The sequence below is a fragment of the Paramisgurnus dabryanus genome, chromosome 2 (assembly GCF_030506205.2).
Source record: "Paramisgurnus dabryanus chromosome 2, PD_genome_1.1, whole genome shotgun sequence".
In the NCBI taxonomy this organism is placed as follows: domain Eukaryota; kingdom Metazoa; phylum Chordata; class Actinopteri; order Cypriniformes; family Cobitidae; genus Paramisgurnus; species Paramisgurnus dabryanus.
Window position 1 is genome coordinate 42,675,314 of NC_133338.1, and position 23,216 is coordinate 42,698,529.

Genomic DNA, 23,216 nt, shown 5'->3' on the forward strand with positions numbered 1-23,216 from the left:
ACCATGGACCACAAAAAACAGTCATAAGTCACACAGGTATATTTGTAGCAGTAGCCAACAATACATCGTATGGGTCAAAATGATCGATTGTAAGTGGATTGTAAGGTAAGCGTTGGGCAATCATCAGATTCGGTATAAAATACCATTTTTTCAAGACCATGCCACTGGACTAGTTTCATAATCTTCTGTCAGAGCATTAAAATAGAGATGTATAACATCTGAAAGGACTGCTGTGTGTAACACCGAATGCAGATTTATGAGAAGACATGGATGATAAATGACATGCTACCTTAAGGAACGGTTTTTGGTGACCTGCTTTGCATTAAACACGGTATCTGTGCTGATTGGTTGACACGGTCACCGCTGAGGTGCTCTAATTGGTGCTTTGAATCAAATTGGCATTTCTCACAGGCTAATGCAGGACATAACGCACACAACTGTACCTCATGACAACTTTCCTAAAAGTGTTTATAATTAGCAGTAGTTGGTATGTCTAGACTCAGTTGCATTGAAGTGTCATCACATCGCTCATTTAAGGCCTTTATGAGAAGCGTGCCAGCTATCCTAATTAAGCTATCTTCCAATCAGTCCAACCACAAATGTTTTCATAGTGTTTTGCCAATGTTTTGTTAAGCTTACTAACATCATAACAACAGCATGACAACATTCATGCAACCTCTAAATCAGCATGGAGCTGCGGCTTCATTAACTTAATAGCTTGTATTTGTGATTCTCTGTTGGATAATTCAATTATGATCTTATGCACTGTACACACACATTTGTTTTTATTATAGTGGGACACTCAGCTGACATCTTTTATATTTATACCAAGCTTTTTTTATATATTTGATCTCCCTGTCCGCAAAACTTAACACAAACGTTGTTAAATTTGTGCAATTTTATTTGACCCATTTAAAGGGAGACTTCACTTTTATTTTAAAAATTGGCTAGTTTTCCAGCTCCTTTAGAGTGAAACATTTTATTTTTACCGTTTTGAAATCCATTCAGCTTATCTCTGGGTCTGGTGGTACCACTTTTAGCATAGCTTAGCATAATCAATTGAATCTGATTAGACCATTAGCATCGCACTCAAAAAATTAGTTTATATATTTTTACTATTTAAAACTTGACTCTTCTGTAGTTACATCGTGTACTAAGACCGACGGAAAATTAAATGTTGCGATTTTCTAGGTCGATATGGCTAGGAACTATACTCTCATTCTGGCTTAATAATCAAGGACTTTGCTGCCCCCTTGGTAACTTCAATAGCAGGGAACTATTTTCGGGCACTGCATAATATCATTGCGCCTGCTGCAACCATTGTACGGCAGCAAAGTCCTTGATTATTACGCCAGAATGAGAGTATAGTTCCTTGCCATATCGACCTAGAAAATCACAATTTTTATTTTCCGGCGTTCTTAGTACACGATGTAACTATAGAAGAGTCAAGTTTTAAATAGAAAAAATATTTAAACTCTTTGGTCTTTTTTGAGCGCGATGCTAACGGTATAATTGGATTCAATAGATTATGCTAAGCTATGCTAAAAGTGGTACCGCCAGACCCGGAGATTGGCTGAATGGATTCCAAAACGGTAAAAAGAAAAATTAGCCTATTTTCAAAAAAAGTGGAGTGCCCCTTTAATTAATACATTTTTTTGGGCACATTTGGTCCCCTCAACATACTGTAGGCAAAACTTGACATTCGTTCCTATATTTCTTCAGCAACTTCAAACAAGTTCGACTTGAGTCCAATGAAAAAAATATCTTCATTACTACATTGCAGGTTCTCAGTTGCATGTTGGAGGCACGTACGTACGAATTGCCAAATTAGACTTCCTATCTCATTATCACTTTTAATCCTTGTCGTTTAAGCAAGCGGTATCAATGGCTGGAGGGGAGAGATAGATGGATGGATGGAAAGATCCTCAATTAAAAGGCTTTTCAATTAAAGTTATTTGAACTTTTCCATGTTGGGGACTGCGAGCGCATGATAAAATCTCGCCGGTACTGCAGGCCTTCCCGAAGAAAATTGGACCTGTGCATAGTGACTAATTGAATCAGAATGTGATAAGGTAGAAGGTGAAAAAAATGAGTTAAAAGCGAGGGAGGGAAATTGGAAGCACAGATGAAGAGGTAGTCTTCTAACCTTGAGCTTTCTTGTTTGGAGAAAAGTTTTGCAGGTCCTCTAAGCAAATAACCTTGGGGAATGAGATATGTTGTTTAATGCAGTCAAAGCTGTTTGACACGTTACATAAGACTGACTGGTTATCAAAAGAAAAGTGAACTGGGTTTGCATATAACAGAATTTCTGTTCCCACTACATTACAGGATTATCAGCTGTTCACCTTTTTTCTTTTAAATCTTTCTCTAAAAAATTTTCTGTTTAGATTTTCCTAAGCTGGAGGCAGTTTGTGACAGCAGTTTTCGGGCTGATGTTCCTTCTTTCATGGATGGATTTCTCTACTGCTCTGTAAATTCAGGCAAGTCCACCCTGGACCGTAAAGGAAGACCCGGTGAGTCCATCCGTCGTTACGCGCTATCCATCCGAACTCCCGCCTCTGCACTTAACTGTTCATCTGGAAAATTGCTTATGAATATTCATTGGTACTTTTTTGTTTATTCTCAAATGGTTGCACTGTATACGTGCAATATTACCCTCCACATGCACTTCGACTCCCTGCCTCAAACTAACGCCCCACAACACAGTTATTCTTTCATGGGTGTTTAAAATTTGTAATCAGTGTTTCTGCGTATCATCTATCTGGCACCCACTGCGCCCATGCTGTTCCTTTCCAAACATCTGGAGTGGGCCGCTGGTGGTTAGACACGGGTTCTCTCTGGGGAGCGGGCCAGGATAGGGCCTTACGTTAAGCCGGACTCTTAGCGGAGCAAGATGAGCATCTGGTGCACATGTTCCTCTGTAGGGTCCTAGTTTTTTAGCTTGTATCCCGAGGGACATCTGTCTCAAGCTGTGGTGGCCCGCTTTGGTCTTCTGCCGATACCAGCATGTGTGCTTATGAGCGCTAAAAAAATAAGCAAGCTATGTTTTAGAATTAGACGTTTCAATGTGGCTCTAAGCATCCTAAAAGTAAACGTGATGGCTGTTTGGAAGTTAAAAGCACGTCTGGTGTGGTATTAAATGAATGGCTCATTATTCTTTGTAACTTTAGGAAAGTGGGTGAGAGTGTAAAACTTCTCAGAACTGCTGTTGCGAGAACAAAATCTGTTTTGTGGGGTGACACCAACCATTATGCTGTTTTGTGGATTCAGAAAGTGCATCTTTTTAAATGTTTAGAGATGCTAAAGGGTATTTTGGTTTTAGTCTGCTCAGCAGCAGTAGCAACTAAAATGCTTAAAATAGTATTTGATCATTGTTTTTGGTCTTTGCCGGTTAACCAGTCCAGAAAGGCATCATTTCAATGACCCTTTATTATACCCTATTATTTCTCCTCTTAAGATGCCGTTTTATAAAATGGCTAACATGCTTCTGTAAAAAAATTGTAAAGGCAGAGCCTTTAAATACACTTATTATAAAAATATATATAAAAGTGTGCAGCCACAGTAATGGTATCGTAAGAATAGACTTGCCTCTGAAAAATTCAAAGGCACAACATAAACAGTGCATTTAAACTTGTTTGCTCAACAGGAAATGCTGTCTGCGCTTTTTCAATAAAGGACAGATTTTTTCCCCCCAAAGGGCTTACATTCAGGTTGCCTTAAAGCCTTTCAAGCTAATGGTCTAAAATGTCCTAATGTCAATAATTCATGGTTTTGTCCTAGGGATTTAAATAAAAGCACCGTCTGTTTGATCTGCAGCCTTCCAGATGTTTCACTAACTTCTCGGTTGTGACACTGACCAAAATTCTTATCCTTGTAATTTTGGGAGGAATGGTGGTATACAATAATCTTGGTGGAAAAGATTTTGCATGAAAGTGTGAGATGTCCCATAAAACAGCGATTGATGAAAAAAAAATCTATGAGAGTTTGAAAATATACAGCTGCAAAACATGCAAGCAAGTTGGAAAGTGTTTGAATTTTTTTTTTGTGAACACCAGGAGACTTGGATTTCCTCTAGCATTAGTATTTATTGCAGAAAGCGATCTTCAAATCAGAGCATAGAGCCCTGGAGCTGCAGTAACCAAGTCTAACTTAAATGCCTTCAGATTACAATATAAACATGAAAGAAAGGTTACGGTCAGGCAAGAAAGGGCAGCTGTAAACGCATCCCAGATCAGCCCCCATTGAGCAGGTAAACATGATAGCCTCACTGAGACAATTTCTTCATCATGATAAAGTAAGGTTCACACATTTGCCCTAAGATTCACTCGCGAACAAAAGGTCACCAACTCGCCCAATGGAACAAAGGCAGAAAAGCCAGCTATAAGCTTCAATAGCCTTTCTTGTTTCTTTCATATTTAGGTGAACATATACATATGATAATAATTAATAAAACAAAAACACTCACTTTAAATTATATTTCAACAAAAGCTTATGTCTGACCTCATTGTAGATTATGGGCAGAGCTTCTATCAGTGCCCTTCTATTAGACCATTCCAGTATTGACATATCCCATATCCCAATCCCACTGGGAAAAATACCTATACATTACCAAAACTCGATATACTGCCCAGTCCTGGGATGTGACAGTGACATTTTTATGTGCACTTTGACCTGGGCTATAATACACCAAGAGCAATGCCATTGGAGAATTTTTTTTTACATTTGCAAAAACTATACAAATGTATACAAAATCTATACCTTTTATTACATATATATCTATTAAGAGACCACTATTTTCAGTTTTTCTAAATTTACTATTTATAGGTATGTGTTTAAGTAAAATGATCATTTTTGTTTCATTCTGCCAACTACAGACAACATTTCTGCCAAGTTCCTTATAAAATAATGTTTTTATTTGCATTTATTAACTGAAAATTAAAATAGGGAAAACATGGTCCAAATAACAAAAAATATACAAATTAATTTCTCAATAACAAAAATGCTAATGTTTTTCATAAATATAAATTTCTAATCACATCTTTAATGTGTCTTTCTATCCACTTTGGGTGACTTTATGTCGCTTATGAGGTTTACTTTGTTTAAATTAAACTTAAAACAAAAAATTGTCAAAATAAATGTAGAAATTATGATTAAAGGCAAAACTTTAGATGTCTCTTAATTTTTTCTGCAGCTGTATACAGTCTTGGCCAAAATTGTTGGTGCCTTTGGTAAATCTAAAAGCATCTACAATGTTTCTTCTTTTAAGCTTTAATAAAAAAGATGTTTCATTGAAGTAAAACAATTAAAAGTGGGGGGAATTTCATTGAGAATTAATGATTTTCTCTTATACACAGTGGACACAATTATTGGCACCAATAGACATTTTTATGAGTAAAATATTTCTGAAGAATATTAAAATTTGATATTAATTTTTTTAGCAAACCATGGTGACTAGAAACATGATTTTGTCTAGAAATGGTTTCCTGTTTCACCAGAGAATAAATATTAAGTACCCCAAAAATTTTGTCCTAAAGTATGTAAAGTACTCTCTGAAAACTCCAACACAAAGATTTCTATAGAAAGACACTGGTCTCTCATTCATTTGCAGTTGGCATGTTTTAACATAAGCCTCCCACAATTCATTGCACAATAAGTTGCAAACAACATTATACAGAAAGTTATTTGATTATATTAGTATATTATTACATTGAATGCCATTGGACATGATGTTACAGATTGTGGATGTGACAACATTTGTGTGTTTTTTATCCGAGTTTCCGCTTGCACCCCGGAGAGCAATGATGCTTTTAGGGGAAGAAGAGAAAACAACCACATCTGCCCCTTTATAAATCATGCAGCGGTATTCCTCTATGTGTGTTTGTGTGTGTGTGTGTGTGTGTGTGTGTGTGCTTGTGAAACACCCCATGCTCTAAAGTGGATAATGTATCTAACACAACCTCCCATTGCCTGTCACTGTTGGATGCTGTGTGTCTCAGGGCAGCTTCTCGTCTGAGACTCATTTATTTCTTTCATCTGGATCAATGTTGGGATCCTTTCATTGAAAACAATGTCCATCTGCGAATGAAAGAACTCCATCTGTTTAAGTGATGAATCAAGATTATTTTGAGGCACATCTATTGATGACTTAGCCTCTGAAATGTAGCTCCAGGCTCCAGACACTAAACTCGCATTCATCTAAGTCATTTTACTCGCACACCATACATAAATGCTTACAATGATTTGACCTTTAACATTTTAAATAGTGATTCTGAGCGGTTTTGCACTCATTTTATTCATTGGCAAATAGTTTTTGATATGAAATGTGTTAAATAGTTTACTCATAATAAACAAATCGTTTAATAGTTAAAATGTTTATTGTTCTAATGGTACGGAATGTTTTTCTGCATTTCCGTCAAAAATGAGATACTGATGTTAACTGAATGGCTTTGGCACGTAGTATACGTTTATCAAATACTTTTGCTTCAAATCCCAGCCTCAGATCGTTTAGAAATACCCGTTTGGTGCAGAATCCTTTAAAAGCCATACCCCTTTTCAGCAAAGTCCTCTAAGTGCATGGAAGAAGAATTGGATGAATGACAGCACGCGTACAAGTCAGATTTTAATTGTGGAGTTGCAACAGTTTTTAACCCGATTAAAAGAGGTTTACTGATTTAAAATTTTTTTTTTTTTTGATGGATGCATTCTGGTAATACGTTCTTTATGACCTCTTCAACCCTGAGGACCCTGTCCCGGGTCCAAAATTTCGCATTTTGACTTAATATAAAAGATTCTTTTAATCTTTAATGCTCCGTCATGGACCCCAGTAACACATATGAGATACTGTTTGAAAGCTTATAGTCTCTACTTTCTGCAGATATGCATCACTTTGACACATCTTTTACTGTAAGAAAGTAATTTACACTTAATTTACACTATCACCCCCCCAATATTTTTTGATATCATATAATATTCACATATTTCATATTTTTCAAAAATGACAAACATGGGCAAGTCTTATATCAAATGAAAGCTCTCATTCTCAGGAATAAGGCTGCAGTGTTATTTTTGTCCTATTGTCATCATATATCCAACAATCATCGAATGAATAATAAGGTAAAAAATGGTCTTTTGTAAACATATGTGAAACTTGAGTGTGAGCTGCCTCAGATAGCACAGATAGCCACAAATGATACATCATCTTTTATCTTAGGTCCTACTCTAAACAATGAGTCCATTCACAGCATTTTCTTTGGTTGTTTGCATAATTAATCCCTAGCTTTTTATTATATGTGCAAAACAAAAAATTAATATTTTTATGAAAAATGTATTTCCGCACCCTTCAGTAAAATAAGAATATCTTTTGAATGCGACATGATAAAGAGTTCATTATTTTTTTGGGTGTTTACTGTCTGCTGCTGCTAACAACCAGAACTGTCTGCAGTCTGCTAGAGCATCCAGAACCAGAGTTATACACTATCAAAGACAGTGTTTACAACATAAAAAAGAAAATTTGGTGTTTCATCATATGAAAAACAACATAAATAACAATATTTGTCACAAACAGCAGCTTTTTATGTAACTTCAAAGAGTTTTCTTTAAAATGATATAAAGAAATTGCATTTATTCCACTGTATGTGGTTATGGTAGCACTTCAAATGTTTTTTGGCAGAAATTGTACACCATAAGCGTATTATTCCTCCCATCAGTTGGAGTAAAATAACTTTTGCATAGATTATGATAGAGAAAAAATTCCTTTTTCCTCTGTAAGCTGACAATAGCTGGAATCAAACAAAACTGTCTGCAGGGACCTGAGATACCCAGGACCAGAGTTATATACTTTCAAATAAAAACTTTAGAAAAAAAACATAAAAAGCGCCTATTTATTTTTGTTTTTATTAGAGGCCTGACATCACATACAACCATGTTTAGCACTTTCAACAGTGTTTTATGTAATTTCAAAGGGTTTCCTGTAAAATGATACCAAACTTTTGAATGTGCACCTCTGCATGTGGGTATGGGAAGCTTTTGAAATTGGGTAGGCCAAATCCAGGCGAAAATCCCCAAAATAGCTTCAGGGTGGAAGAAGTTATGAAGGATACAAGCGATGGTGGTTAAGCATTTGGCAAAACTAGGTATTGTAGGTAGCTTACTAGGTGCTGGATCTCAGCAATACAAATTGCTATACAAGTCCAAATTAAAAGGATTCTTTTTAACTTTCTCTGTATATTTTATGTAACTTACAAAGAACAATACATTTATAGATTATATATCCAACCCCTCATACACAAGAAACAAAAAGACAGTAACAAGAAGATTTTTGTGGCCGCATTGTGGTGGCATTTGAGCTGGAGAGGTTCAGACAGATGATGTGAAGAGGTTAAGGAAAATAAACACCAGCAGTTTATTGTATTACACTACACAACCAACTAGACAGTCACATTGGTTTTCGTTGATAGTAAATGCCAACTGTCTGTAGATCCCTACGCATGTCTTCGTACACACGCGCAAATGTGCTTTGCGATACTTGGCGATATCTGTGATTAATCGCTCTCCAAATATCATCTCTGTCAACTGAAGTTTCTCACCGATCAACACTTTGTTTTGTACCATCAGTTTAAAAGTCATCGAGTAAAGTCAAACATTGCAAATCGCACCTCTTGTCACATGGGCGGCCCCTCCTAACCCATAATTTAGTGTCTCCTATCCTGACATTGCTGACAGAACCGTTTGTTACCCTAACAGAACTAACACGGATAAGTGGATTAATGAAGTGCTGGCATTGTAGCTGAATCAGGTGAGACATTGCCAGGCTGGAACAAAACATTGTGTCAGTGAAACACAGGTTTGACTTAAGATCCACGGCTCTGTTTAATAGCATCCCTCCAAAAACATCCAACAAATGCTCTCAGCAGTGCTCAGAAAGGGACCATCAGCATTTTTCGCAAGACAAATGAAGATGAGAATGAACAACGTGCCCTTGTGCTGTTTCTCTTTGTGTTTGTCAAAGAAGATGGTGAAATGAGTTTTTGACTCTGGTAAAATGAAATATAGGAGGTTCAGAGTCACTAATTATTGTAATGGCCTACTGCGAAAGACAACAAGATTTTTAAAGGGGACGTGTGTGATTTCTGCACTACTAGTGTCATTTATTTCTCCCATTGTCACAGTGTGTACGTTCTGGGGGGAAATCAATCTGTCGAATGGCTTAATCTTGTCCTTTCTCGGGTATTAGGCTGGAATAAAATAAAGTATTTTAACTTTAGTTTGCTGAGTAATGTTGTGGGATAAATGTTCACCGTCAAATGTCAGTTATGCTTACAGTATATGACTCCTTTAATGTACACCATCATCTAAACTAAATATTGATGATGAACAGAAGCCCTCTTAAAGAGGTAAGGATCTTAGATTTTTTAAAGTGCTTAGAGGATTTTCAGTATATTGCTGATATCCCAGCTGATATCTTATTAAATGATTAAAAAGCCTTGATGTATCTTTTATAACTTTAAACTGCACTTTTATATGTGAAGACTGTGGGGTTTTGAGGTAAAAAGAACAAAATGTGCTACTTTTTTATATTTAAAGACCTCCTGGAGATCTTCCTTGAGTTTTAATAGTACTGAACATGTCGTAATAAGCGCAGTATGAAGCAGTATGCAGTTGCTTGGGTAATTGTTATGAGGGTGATATAGTGTGTTCTCAGTGAATGTTATGCAGCTGCTAAGGTGTTCTGGGTGGTTGCTATGCAGTTGCTAGGGTGTTCTGTGTAGTTGCTATGTGAGTTATTAAATATTATGGGTGGTTGTTATGTGGGTGATAGTGTTTTCTGGGTGGTTGCTATATGGAGTTAATGGTATGGTCTGGGTAAGTGCTATGTGCGTATTAAGATATTATGGGTGGTTGTTGTGTGGGTGATGGTGTGTTCTGGGTGGTTGCAATGCAGTTGCTAGGGAGTTCTGGGTAGTTACTGTGCCATTGTTGGGGCGTTCTGGGTGGCTGCTAAGCGTTTGTTAGGGCATTCTGGGAGGTTCTGCATTTGTTAGGGTGTTCTAGGTGGTTGCATTTTGGGAGGGTGTGTTCTGGGTGATTACTAAGCAGCTGTTATTCTAGGAGGTTGCTAACTTTCTATGCAGTTTTAAGGGCGTTCTGGGAGGTTGCTAACTTGCTTTGTGGTTTTAGGGCATTCTGGATGGTTGCTATGCATTTGTTAGGGCGTTCTAGGTGGTTGCTATGCAGTTGCTGGGTTGTTTTAGGTAGTTGCTATGTTGGTACTGAAATATTATGAATAGTTGTTATGTTGGTAATGGTGTGTGTTTGGTGGTTGCAGTTGCTAGGGAGTTCTGGGTGGTTGCTATGCCGTTGTTAGGGCGTTCTGGGTGGCAGTTTTTAGGGCATTCTGGGAGGTTGCTAACTTGCTATGCAGTTTTTATGGCATTCTGGATGGTTGCTATGCATTTGTTAGGGTGTTCTAGGTGGTTGCTATGCAGTTGCTAGGGTGTTCTGTGTAGTTGCTATGTGAGTTCTGAAATATTATGGGTGATTGTTATGTGGGTGATAGTGTTTTCTGGGTGGTTGCTATGGAGTTAATGGTATGGTCTGGGTAAGTGCTATGTGCGTATTAAGATATTATGGGTGGTTGTAGTGTGGGTGATGGTGTTTTCTGGGTGGTTGCTATGCAGTTGCTAGGGAGTTCTGGGTAGTTGCTGTGTCGTTGTTGGGGCGTTCTGGGTGGCTGCTAAGCAGTTGTTAGGGCATTCTGGGAGGTTCTGCATTTGTTAGGGTGTTCTAGGTGGTTGCTATGCAGTTGCAAGGTTGTTTTAGGTAGTTGCTATGTGGGTACCGAAATATTATGGGTAGTTATTCTGTGGGTGATGGTGTGTTTGGTGGTTGCAGTTGCAAGGGCATTCTGGGCGGGTGTGTTCTGGGTGATTACTAAGCAGCTGTTATTCTAGGAGGTTGCTAACTTTCTATTCAGTTTCAAGGGCATTCTGGGAGGTTGCTAACTTGCTATGTGGTTTTTAGGGCATTCTGGATGGTTGCTATGCATTTGTTAGGGCATTCTAGGTAGGTGCTAGGTTGTTTTAGGTAGTTGCTATGTGGGTACTGAAATATTATGGGTAGTTGTTATGTGGGTGATGGTGTGTGTTTGGTGGTTGCAGTTGCTAGGGACTTCTGGGTGGTTGCTATGCCGTTGTCAGGGCGTTCTGGGTCGCTGGTAGGCAGTTTTTAGGGCATTCTGGGAGGTTGCTAACTTGCTATGCAGTTTTAAGGGCATTCTGGATGGTTGCTAAATATTTATTAGGGTGTTCTAGGTGGTTGCTATGCAGTTGCTAGGGTGTTCTGTGTAGTTGCTATGTGAGTTCTGAAATATTATGGGTGGTTGTTGTTATGTGGGTTATAGTGTTTTCTGGGTTGTTGCTATGGAGTTGCTAGTATGGTTTGGGTAAGTTCTATGTGGGTACTGAAATATTATGGGTGGTTGTTGTGTGGGTGATGGTGTGTTCTGGGCGATTGTTAGGGCATTCTAAGAGGTTGCTAACTTTCTATGCAGTTTTAAGGGCATTCTGGGAAGTTGCTATGCATTTGTTAGGGCTTTCTAGGTGGTTGCTATGCAGTTGCTGGGTTGTTTTAGGTAGTTGCTATGTTGGTACTGAAATAATATGAATAGTTGTTATGTGGGTAATGGTGTGTGTTTGGTGGTTGCAGTTGCTAGGGAGTTCTGGGTGGTTGCTATGCCGTTGTTAGGGCGTTCTGGGTGGCAGTTTTTAGGGCATTCTGGGAGGTTGCTAACTTGCTATGCAGTTTTTAGGGCATTCTGGATGTTTGCTATGCATTTGTTAGGGTGTTCTAGGTGGTTGCTATGCAGTTGCTAGGGTGTTCTGTGTAGTTGCTATGTGAGTTCTGAAATATTATGGGTGGTTGTTGTTATGTGGGTGATAGTGTTTTCTGGGTTGTTGCTATGGAGTTGCTAGTATGGTTTGGGTAAGTGCTATGTGGGTCCTGAAATATTATGGGTGGTTGTTGTGTGGGTGATGGTGTGTTCTGGGCGATTGCTAAGCAGCTGTTAGGGCATTCTAAGAGGTTGCTAACTTTCTTTGCAGTTTTAAGGGCATTCTGGGAGGTTGCTAACTTGCTAAGTGTTTTTTAGGGCATTCTGGATGGTTGCTATGCATTTGTTAGGGTGTTCTGGGTTAGGGCTGCACGTGTGATTGTCATGCGCATCTCGTCAGTACTAAAGTGTTCTGGGTGGCAGTTATGGGGACAATTGTGTGGTCTGTGTGGTTGCTTTGCATGCTAGGGTTTTCTGTGTAGTTGCTATGTGGGTACAGAAAAATCATGGGTGGTTGTTATGTGGGTGATAGTGTGTTCTGGGTGGTTGCTGTGCAGTTGCTATGGTATTCTGGGTGATTGCTATGCAGTTGCTAGGGTGTTCTGGGTGGTTGCAGGGCTGTTTTTACGGCATTTTGGATGATTGATGTGTATTTGTAGGGTGTTCTAGATGGTTGCCATTGCCATTCAGTGGCTTGGCTGGTTACATTTATTCATTTAGCTGACGCTTTTTTCCAAAGGGACTTACAATTGCTACTGTATATATGTCAGAGGTCACACGCCTCTGGAGCAACTAGGGGTTAAGTGTCTTGCTCAGGGACACAATGGTGTGTCACAGTGGATCCAAACCCAGGTCTTTCACACCAAAGGCCTGTGTCTTATCCACTGCGCCATCACCACAGTGGATGAGTAGTAAGTAGCAAGTCAAAAAAGCCCATTCAAGTTTTTGTTATATGTTGGTCTTGTATATGGTTCACTTCTTTTTGTAAGTCTGATAACGGCAAATATGCAGAAATTAACATATTTTTATGTATTATGTGTGTTTCAGATATAGTCCGACGTTGGTGTACGTTGGAAGGAGGGTTTCTCAGTTACTATGACAACGAGAAGATCGCCACACCTATCGGCCGGGTTGACATCAGTGATGTAGTGAGCCTGGCCATCAACCACACTGAGAGCATCACAGAAACAGGGTAGGATTTTTTACACTTTTTCCCTTCCCTGTTTCTCCAAGACAATAAACATTCTGCATCTTAATTGATGGATTACTATTCAATCTTGTATGCAAATTACATTTACACTTGGCCACATTAAAGAGTCTCTTCAAAAGAAATCCAAACTGCTTTTTCAACAGTAAAATTTTCTGTATGCCAATTTCATTTTAAGTTAGGAGTTTCATTTTGACAGGCCATTCTTGTTTGCTCACTTGTAGATTGTGTGGCTCCAAAACATACACATGCTCACATAGTTTTATTTGGGTGGTGTAACGTTTAAATATGTGGCCAGAACAACTGGATGAACTTACACCTAGCTGGGTCACATCATGGCTTTGTTTTAAATCACTTTTGTGATGTGTTGCAATACAGTAAAAAAAATTTCATAGCGCATTTAATTAACAGAAGGTCACCAAAGTGCTTTCCAAAATAGGTGAGTTAAAAAGAATAATAGTTCACATAAACCCAACACATTAACACCAGATGTTGCAGAACATTTACACTCTGTCTTTTTTACAAGCTATCCAATCATTACAAACGCATTGACCATGTGTAAATACTCTCTTACTCCCATAAACTTCTCCGTGACCACCATTTTGTGGTTTAGAGGTAATGGAAAGCATTTCCATGCACAAACAACTGCAAAATACATGAGCGGCAACGAACACGCTAACCTCTAACCTGATTATCCTGACCCTCTGGGAAATGTTTACGCTCTCCGTTTTTCTCAAACTCATTTGCTCTCTGCCGTAATGCATATATCCCCCGTCCAAAAATGTGGGCCACAAGACAGCGCTGTTTTAAAGCCATTAAGAGTGTGACCTTTCCCCTGGATTAATCTCCAGTGTTCAGCTGTTTATTGTAAGAGCAAAAGACTAACAGAGATTAATTGCCATCCTTTCTGTTTCACAGCTGTGGGCACGTGTGTACGTTTGTGTGCTTTTGAGTGCTTGTGTGTGTGTTAATTGTGCTGTTTTCATACCTCCCCCAGGCCAGTGTTCACCTTTGAGTTATACCTGCAGTCTCAGAGAGTGTTGGTTTTCGGAGCGGAAACAGCAGACGCACACAGAGGTTGGACGCATGCCATCACCAAGGTTATGCATATGCATCATACATGATAACTCACGAAAAATAAGTCAAGATTTACTGTAACTTTACCTTGCAGTCGTTTACCACACGTGCACACTGTCTGTGTTTAAATATGTATGATTCTGTCACAGCATTTGTATCCATGTACGTCAGCTCCTGAAGGTCATTCGATCGCGTCTGTCCCCGCTGTGTCTGTGCGTGTCAGTTTTTCTTCTCCGACTGGGTTTATGCTATTACTCCTTCAGAAAGATCCATCGCTCTCGCCTCTCATCTTTCTTTCACATCCCCGTGCACGTGCAAACACACATTTCCATTTAAGTAAAGTGCGGAGGTGCCAGTGTCTCAGCAGATGTGTTTGCGCAGCGCTGAGAGCTCAGCCGGGGAACGTTCAAAGGCTGTTTGTGTTTGTACTTCTAGCTGTATGTGCTGGTTTATTGTAATGCAACTTCAGGGTTAGCTGTAGTTTCTGTTTGCCTGAAAACACTAGAAACTTCTTTGTGTGATCTGCCCGAGCTCCTGACTTTTAAACGTTCCCTCGCTCGCTCTTCTGCCGCATCTAATACTTTCTCGGTCTCCTTCATTCCAGTGTTTTGTCCCCGCAAGGGCAGATTCTCTGCTGACGGAGGACAGCGAGCTTATTGGCCGGCTGTACTATAAAGAGGGTCATGACCTTTATCATTGGAGAATAGGATGGTTCGCTCTGGTGGGCTCGGAGCTCTACTTGTGCTCTGGAGATGAAGATAAGGAGGAGGGAGTCCTTCAACTCAAACGCCTGCAGGAGCTTAGTAAGAACAAACACTAACGTACATGTACAGTATAACATCTTAACACCAGTTTCTGGATGTGTTGTTTTATGTTTGCTTCAACTCTTTAAGTTCATACACTAATGAATTGTAGTTCATCCAAAAATAACAATTCAGTTAGGATTTATTCAACCTTATAAAAGTGCTTCGCAATGTAGGGCTGGGGGATATTGACCAAAATTCATTTCTCTGTAATTTTGGGATTAATAACAATGTATGATACATATCTGACTATTTTCTACAAGGTGGAATAAATGTTTACATTAGATATACACCGATATATTGGCCAAAAGGAATTTTTCACAATATCGGCTATCGGCGGATAGTTTAAAAACAGCCGATATATCGTATCAATTACACGAGAACAGGAAAATGCAGTGAATTTGAGCTTTGTGTATAGAAAATACATCACTAGTTTAAAGTTCAATATTAATGGTCATTATATGAATCAACATTTTCAGAAATTCAGAAACATTCAGAATACGTAATTTTTTATATTTAAAAATGTAATATCTGTGCGTCTTGCAAGTTAAAGGTTCGTGTGAGATGTCACAATCACATTGATTAAAGGGGACATTTCACAAAGACTTTTTTTAAGATATCAAATAAATCTTTGGTGTCCCCAGTGTACATATGTGAAGTTTTAGCTTAAAATATCATACAGATAATTTATTATAAGATGTTAAAACTGACACTTTGTAGGTGTGTCCTTTAAAATGCAAATGAGCTTATCTCTGCACTAAACGGCAGTGCTGTGTTTGGATAGTGCAGATTAAGGGGCGGTATTATCCCCTTCTGACATCACAAGGGGAGCCAAATTTCAATGATCTATTTTTTCACATGCCTGCAGAAAATGGTTTACCAAAACTAAAACCGAGAAACCTTTTCATATTTTCTAGGTTGACAGAAGCACTGGGGACCCAATTATAGCACTTAATATAAAATAAATAAATAAAATAAATTTTAAAGACAGGGTTTTCCTCTCTTTTTGAAAATATACAGCTGAACAACATGCAAGCTTGTTGGAAAGCTTATGTCTGACTTCAGTGTACATATCTGACAGAATTTCTGTTGCAAATCGAAGGGTCATACCAGACTGTCATGTCATGTCTCATACTGTATCCTGCTGGAAAAAGCTGATATATTACCAAAATGTGATATACCGCCAAGCCCTACCACAATATCCACTAAACTACAGTTATATTCCAGTTATTTATGTATGAGTTTATGTGAGACTTGTGATGTTCCAATTGTGAACGAGTCGTAGTTTTAGCTTCTAGTTCACATAATGAGTCTTAATAAATAGTGAAATAATCAGAATGATCCGGTTCAACCAACCGACCTAGTGATTTTGAGAGGAAAATTATTCAAGAATTTCAGTCTGTTCCTCCCACAGCTATTAAATATATCACACAAATTGCCCAGAACAGTTTAATGGCACTTTTGTGTCCTTTTTGATTCATGAATATGTCAGTTTATTGCAGCTGCATGGGAAAACTATGACCAATTCTCCTACTGTGTTTTGCAAAACAAATAAACAAAACCATACAGGTTTGGAACCAAGTAAAAGTGAATAATTAATAACAGAGTGTGTGTTCTTTTAAAGGCCTTTACAATAATCTGTCTAAATAGATCGGTCTTCTCTAACCTTAACATGTCTAACTCTTACCAGGGATTACATCAGGGGTGTGTAGAACAAAGCATCTCGGTAATAGTTCGAGGCACCTTGAGTCTCATGGTCATTTACTTTAAATCCCGTCAGAAATATTACTCATGATCCTCTGCTAGTGTTTCCCTTATTGGCATTCCCAGCGAGCTCATGTTTGATTTCGTTCCCACGGCTCTAAAAGACTCGTCTGGTCACACATCTTGCCCGTCTCCAAGGGAGACCGGAGTCGCCGATGGCAATCGGGTTTGGGCGGGAGGTGGTTGACGTGAGCTTGGCACCCATTGACTAGATTTGCAACATTTTCAATCAATTGCGCTAGAACGAGGTGAGAAAAATCAATGAATCTCTTTTTTCCCCCTAATCCGTTCAAGGCCAAAAAGGGATCAAATCCAGAAAGCCAACATACTCGGGGCAGGATTAAAAGGGTGATGCCTCAACAGTTTGCAGAGCCTTGAAATGTAGCATGGCGTGCTAACGAAGCGTCTCCAGTGGTTTAAGATCTCTATAGTGACAGAACATATGGACCTCAAAGAGCTAGAACTGTGTGAAATTAGATTAGGACACAGACATAGGCAGACCAGCAGTTCACAGCTTGGCCTTGCTCAAACGCTTTTATTGGCTGTTACTGCAGTCGGTGGAGCAATGTCGAATTCATCCATTTAGAAATGGGAAAGCCCTGTATAGAAATGACAGCTAAACGTAATGCATTATATTTTGTGTACAAGTTTTTTCTTTCTGTTGTTAGCGTAATATTTGCAGAATATTTTCTGTAAACATGCTAGATGACAGTACTGTGCATTTGTGGAAAGTGGTGCTGTCCGTGGTCCTGAATCCATGTTACACTATGGAAAAGGTTCCTAATCTTTTTCCTTTAGGAACTTGGTACAGTTCCTTTTCTCAAACCCAAAACTGTGTTCTGGATTACCAACTGGCCACAGTACTCACCTTAAATTGAAGCTCACCATTTTAAATCTGAAAGCTTTAAAGTGTTGGTTCACTCAAAAATAAACATTTTCTTATCATTTACTCACTCTCATGTTGTTACAAACCTGTATAAACTTCTTTTTTCTGATGAACACAAACAAAGATATTTTGAGGAATGTTTGTAACCAAATCGTTCATGAACCCCATTCACTTCCATAGTAATCTTTTTACCTCCTATAGAAGTGAATGGGGCTCATGATTGGTTTGGTTACAAACATCCCTCAAAATATTTTCCTTCGTGTTCATCAGAACAAAAAATGTATACAGGTTTGTAACATCATGAGAGTAAGAAAAAGATGACAGATTTTACATTTTTGGGTGAACTATCCCTTTAAATAAATGTATACCTCTATACACGTAAACTAAAAAGAGTCCCAATGCTAAATTTGTTCAGCACCGCAGTGGTGTCAGCTTTTTAATTCTTTAATAAAAAGGTTAGCATTTAACAGAGGTTAAAAGGATAAAGAGATTAGAGTTTGTTTCATGAAACTGTGAATGTTTGGCTGTTTTCAGTAATGGTGTTTAATAAAGCTTGTGTACCCAATAAGGCAATTTTCTTTATTTAACCTCACTTTCAATAACATTGCTAAACAAAATTCGCCAGCCTTGAAAATAGCTAAAGTGCGGCAATTAAAGTGCTTGTTTTTATCACTTAGGTTCCAATGTTTCATTAGATTTTTAGTAGAGTATGAACTTTCCAAAATAACTGAGCAATTTTGTTCTTAGCTGGCCAGTTTAGTTTTGTTTTATATTACGCTCAATGTTTTAATCTCATGATTAAGTTTATCAACACATTTTATATTTATTTACATACATAATGTGAGGACCCATTGAAACATATAATTCAGTAACGAGTATCACAATTGTGAACATCTGGCAGGGTGAGAGTAAAGAAAAATACATTTGATTGTGAAGTAGTATAAGAATCTGTGACTACGAATGTGATGTACAGAAATGACAAAATTGCTCTGTTTGTTGTGGAACTGTCTCGGTTAGCCTTGCCCTAGTTTCGGTTTTCTAAAGATGTGGGGAGATGGCCAGCATGGTTCATCATTGTCTGAGAAAGGTTTGACTGTCAGCCAGGGAAGAATTTCAAGGATCTGTAGCTAACATTGTATACATTAATTTTACACAGTAGCGTTAGTTCAGTGTAGTAGTTGATATGCTTTAGGTATTTAGCTAATTTTCTTGGTATTTATTTTGCTTGTTATCAAAATTATCTACTCTAGAAGAGATTCTATTGTTTTTATTTTTTGTGGAAGTCTTCTGGAAGTTAGAGTTCGGGGGCGTGGCAATCAAAGGGGCGGGGCTTACGCATCATGAGGAAAATTAGAATATTTTTATTTAAAACACTCAAATAAAGTATTTTGAAGAAACTATGACAGAAAATGAACACTTGCTAGATTTTTTATTGATTAAATGTTTTTACCTCTAACGGGAATAGCTGCGTAATGAAGTGAAACTAAAGGGTTAATAAACACAAACTAAAGCAGATGATGTAGAACGTCTGGCGAACAATGATAGATAGCCCAAAAATGGAAAAAAAGATTATTTCCCACCATTAATTACATTATCTTAAAGGAGTGTAACTACTGTAGCATGTAAATAATGAACATAAATGACATGAGAAAAGGCGCTCAACAATTAAATCGAATCGACAGGCACGTGAAACCTAGCAGCTAGCAGGTTGCTCAAACAACAAAATCACCAGCTAACTTACTTTAAATTTGCGAGAACTATAGACTAATACAATAACAGGCTTAAATAAACCCAAAACATAAGTCCACCTCCAGACATAACGGACCACGTCTTTGTCTCGTTTCGGCACTGTAGCACGCGTGCACGGCTCGCGGTGTTAAACACGTCCGCGCTATTCTCCAAAATGTTTTATCAACTGGCTAGTTATCTTCCAAACAGTGATGGTCCGGACCACGTCTTTCTCATTTCGGCCTTGTGGCACGCGTGCCCGCTCGCGGTGTGAAGCGCGTCCATGCTATTCTCCGAGATGCACTTGGCTGCCTTTTGTGCACCAAATTTTTTAATATTAATTTTTTTGGACGACCTAGTTAAGGCGGTAGGGTTTCCCTGCTTAGGCGGGCCGCCCAAACTGCAAAGTGCTGCGGGAAACCCTGGCTGTTTGTTTATGTTGTTGCTGCTGCGAGGATGCGATTACGCGTCTGGTCGGAACTTTATTTCCATTTTTTGTGTGTTTAATGGTCTGACTAGTTGCTAAACTGAACTCTTGAACAAATACCTAGTCGAAAATAACAAATTTTTTGGTTTCCTAGGTAATCTATGTGTTGTTTATTTTGCTTGTTATATAAATAAACTACTTTAAAAGGACCTTTTATTCTTAGCGGAGTTTACCGGAAGTTACGTGTCTCCAACGAAAGCTGCTTGTTTATGTTGTTACTGCTGAAACCGTCTATAGACCGTTTCATCGGACGCACGTGCGCTGACACGATACACGTCTGGATCCGAACTTTACTTCCGGTTTATTTTCTTTTAATGGTCTGACTAACGTCTCGGTTACGTATGTAACCCTCGTTCCCTGAAGGAGGGAACGGAGACGTCACGTCGTGACCGACGAATTGGGAACTCGCTTAGAGAGACCAATCTGCTTCGAATACTACTAAAACGCCAATGAACTTGGCATTGAGATATTTGCATAATGCTGGCGCCGCCCCGCCAGGTGCGTATATAAGCCACAGGTGCAAATATGGAAATTAGCTTCTTTTTCGCTGAGAAAGCCGGAAAGTGTGACCGGCCAATAAACAGCAGGGAGCAGCCCTGTGGCGACGGGACGTGACGTCTCCGTTCCCTCCTTCAGGGAACGAGGGTTACATACGTAACCGAGACGTTCCCTTTCAGTCGGTCACTACGACGTCACGTCGTGACCGACGAATTGGGAATCCCTACCAAAACGCCACTGAGGGCTGACCTCTTCCAGTGTCTGCGTAAAGCCCTCCGGTTCCACTTAAGGATAAGGAGAATTAGGTTTTAAGGCAGAAGGCCGGGCACTAGATGTTCCTTTAACCCCACAGTAGTGCCAGCGACTGGGAAGCGCCCTATCTGAGCGGTATAGGGACGCTGCGGAAGCCACCGCCCCGTTAAGGGCTATTGGTGGGCGAAAGTCAACCGTAGTTGAGGTATAAATGACAGCCGTGGCTGTGTAAGCAAAGCAGTTCTCTGCTGAGGGAAACGTGGGCTAGTAGGATTAACCCCACGGAAAAATACTCACAAAGGAACCCGGTGGGACGCAATGTGGATGCCCGAGCCAAACACAGGTTCGCGAGGATGCAGCTAGTGAGAGGCTGGCAGCGGATGCTCCGCAACATCAGGCTGCCAAGGCAGCGGAGGAAGGCAAAACAATTTATTACGCGTTTTTGCCTCGAAGGCCTTCCATACTGAGCTCAGTTTGGAGCAGCAGTCGGAGGCTGCAAGCCGACCTGCGAGCCTGTTCTCTGTGCTTCCCCTAACGAGGAAAAAACACGAGAGGAGACAGGCTCGACACGAACACTGTAAAATCTAATGAACGTATTAGGTGTCGCCCAACCAGCAGCTCTGCAGATGTCTGTTAGCGAGGAACCACGAGCGAATGCCCAAAATGAGGCTACACTTCTAGTAGAGTGAGCTCTCAAATTAAATGGACAAGGAATGCCCTGCAGATTATAAGCAAGGGCGATAGTATCAACTATCCAATGAGACATCCTCTGCTTAGTGACAGCTTTCCCTCTCTGCTGGCCACCATAACAAACAAGAGCTGGTCTGAGGTCCTGAGGCTTTGTGTGCGATCCACGTAGCTGCGTAACGCTCGTACGGGGCATAATAAAGCCATGGTTGGGTCTGCCCTCCTCCGGGGAGCAGCGCTTGCAAGCTCACCACCTTATCTCTGAAGGGAGTGGTGGGAACTTTGGGCACGTAGCCTGGTCTGGGTCTCAGTGAGACAGCAGGACCAAACTGAAGGCACGAATCGTCAACAGAGAATGCATGTAAATTCCTTACTCTCTTACGGAGACCAATGCTAGCAGGGTCAGAGTTTTCATTGACAAAAACTTCAGACTCGCAGACTGCAAAGGCTCGAACGCGGAACCTGTAGTAGGGCTTCAGCACCATGGACAGGTCTCAGGAGGAATAGAGGGAGGGCGCGAGGGGTTTAGCCTGCGAGCGCCTCTTAAAATCTAATAACCAAATCATGCTGCCAACTGATCTGCCGTTAATAAGCGAGTGATGAGCAGAAATAGCGGCGATATCAACTTTAATGGTGGAGGGTGACAGCCTACCATCTAACCTGTGTTGAAGATATATAAAAGCACAATGTTAAGCATTCTCTGGGGTCCTCGCGTTGCGAAGAGCACCAGGTGACGAAAAAGGGTTTCATTTAAGCGCGTAAGCCCGTCTTGTGGACGGTGCTCGTACCGCGTCGATGGTGTTAGATACCGCTTGCGATAAATCACCTAAACCTTGCGCGCGCTCAACGACCATACATGGAAATCGCACAGGTCGGGGCGCGGGTGCCAAAATGTGCCCCTTCCTTGAGAAAGAAAGTCCTTCCTCAGGGGAATTCGCCAGGGAGGGGCTGTCGCGAGGAGCATTAACTCTGAAAACCAATTCCTGGTCGTCCAGTACGGGGCGACTAATAAAAGGCTCTCCTCGTCCTGCCTGACTTTGCACAGTGTCTGTGCGATTAAGCTCACTGGAGTGAATGCGTATTTGCGCATCCCCCGCGGCCAGCAGTGTGTCAGCACATCCACGCCGAGGCTGTCCTCGGTTAGTTAATAAAACAGGCGACAGTGGGTATCGTCCGGTGACGCAAATAGATCTATCTGCGCACGACCGAACTTATTCCAAATTAGCTGGACCGTCTGGGGTAGGAGTCGCCATTCTCCGGGGCGCGCAGCTCGGGAAAGCGCGTCCGCCGCTGTATTTGAGCGTCCCCGGAAAGTGAATGGCACGAAGGGACCTCAGATGCTTCTGACTCCAAAGGAGGAGATGACGAGCGAGATGCGACAGGTGACAAGAGCGCAAAAAACGCCTTAACGGTAAATAACGCAACAGTCGCAATGTTGTCGGTGTCGGCTAATACATCCTTCCCTCGCATCTCCATAGCGGAGCGTACAAGTCCCAGATATACAGCGCACCGCTCGCGGCAGTTGGGGTGCTATGCACACCCCTGAGACTGCAAGCCCGTCATACGTGGCTGCTCATCCCGTGCTGGGGGCATCGCATGCTACAGAATGCCAGGAGACCCGACTCAGAGGCATATATTGCTATCAGAAATGCTGGGTCTGACCACGGGGTAAAATAGAAATGACACGCAGGTGTAATGGTACACGGTGTATGCCATTGCGCCACGCTCTCCTCGAGACTCGATCGTAGAACCAATGCTGAAGCGGTCTCATATGAAGCAGCTCGAGCAGATGTCACGCCGCAGCTGCTGCCATATGTCCAGGAGCTTCTGAAATTGTTTCAGAGGGACCGCGTACTTCCTCGAATTAAACCGAGGCAAGTCAGAACTGACTGGTTGCGCGCTCTTGTAAAACACGCCAATAAATCGATCGAGTCTATTTCCATACTGAGAAAAGGATCCTCTGCACGGGGCAAAGTTGCTCTTTTCCCAGCTGACCTGAT

The 23,216-nt window shown here is 40.4% G+C and overlaps 1 protein-coding gene across 3 annotated transcripts in view; it reads left to right on the top strand.

Annotated features, from left to right (window-relative positions):
* The window catches only part of arap2 (ArfGAP with RhoGAP domain, ankyrin repeat and PH domain 2), a 112,801-nt gene that overhangs the window by 56,658 nt on the left and 32,927 nt on the right, over positions 1-23,216 (top strand). For all 3 annotated transcript variants that reach the window (XM_065289053.1, XM_065289055.2, XM_065289054.2), the window contains 4 exons: positions 2,388-2,513; positions 12,875-13,019; positions 14,032-14,134; positions 14,716-14,914. In XM_065289053.1, coding sequence (XP_065145125.1) covers positions 2,388-2,513; positions 12,875-13,019; positions 14,032-14,134; positions 14,716-14,914 — 573 coding nt within the window. The remainder of the gene's footprint in view (positions 1-2,387; positions 2,514-12,874; positions 13,020-14,031; positions 14,135-14,715; positions 14,915-23,216) is intronic.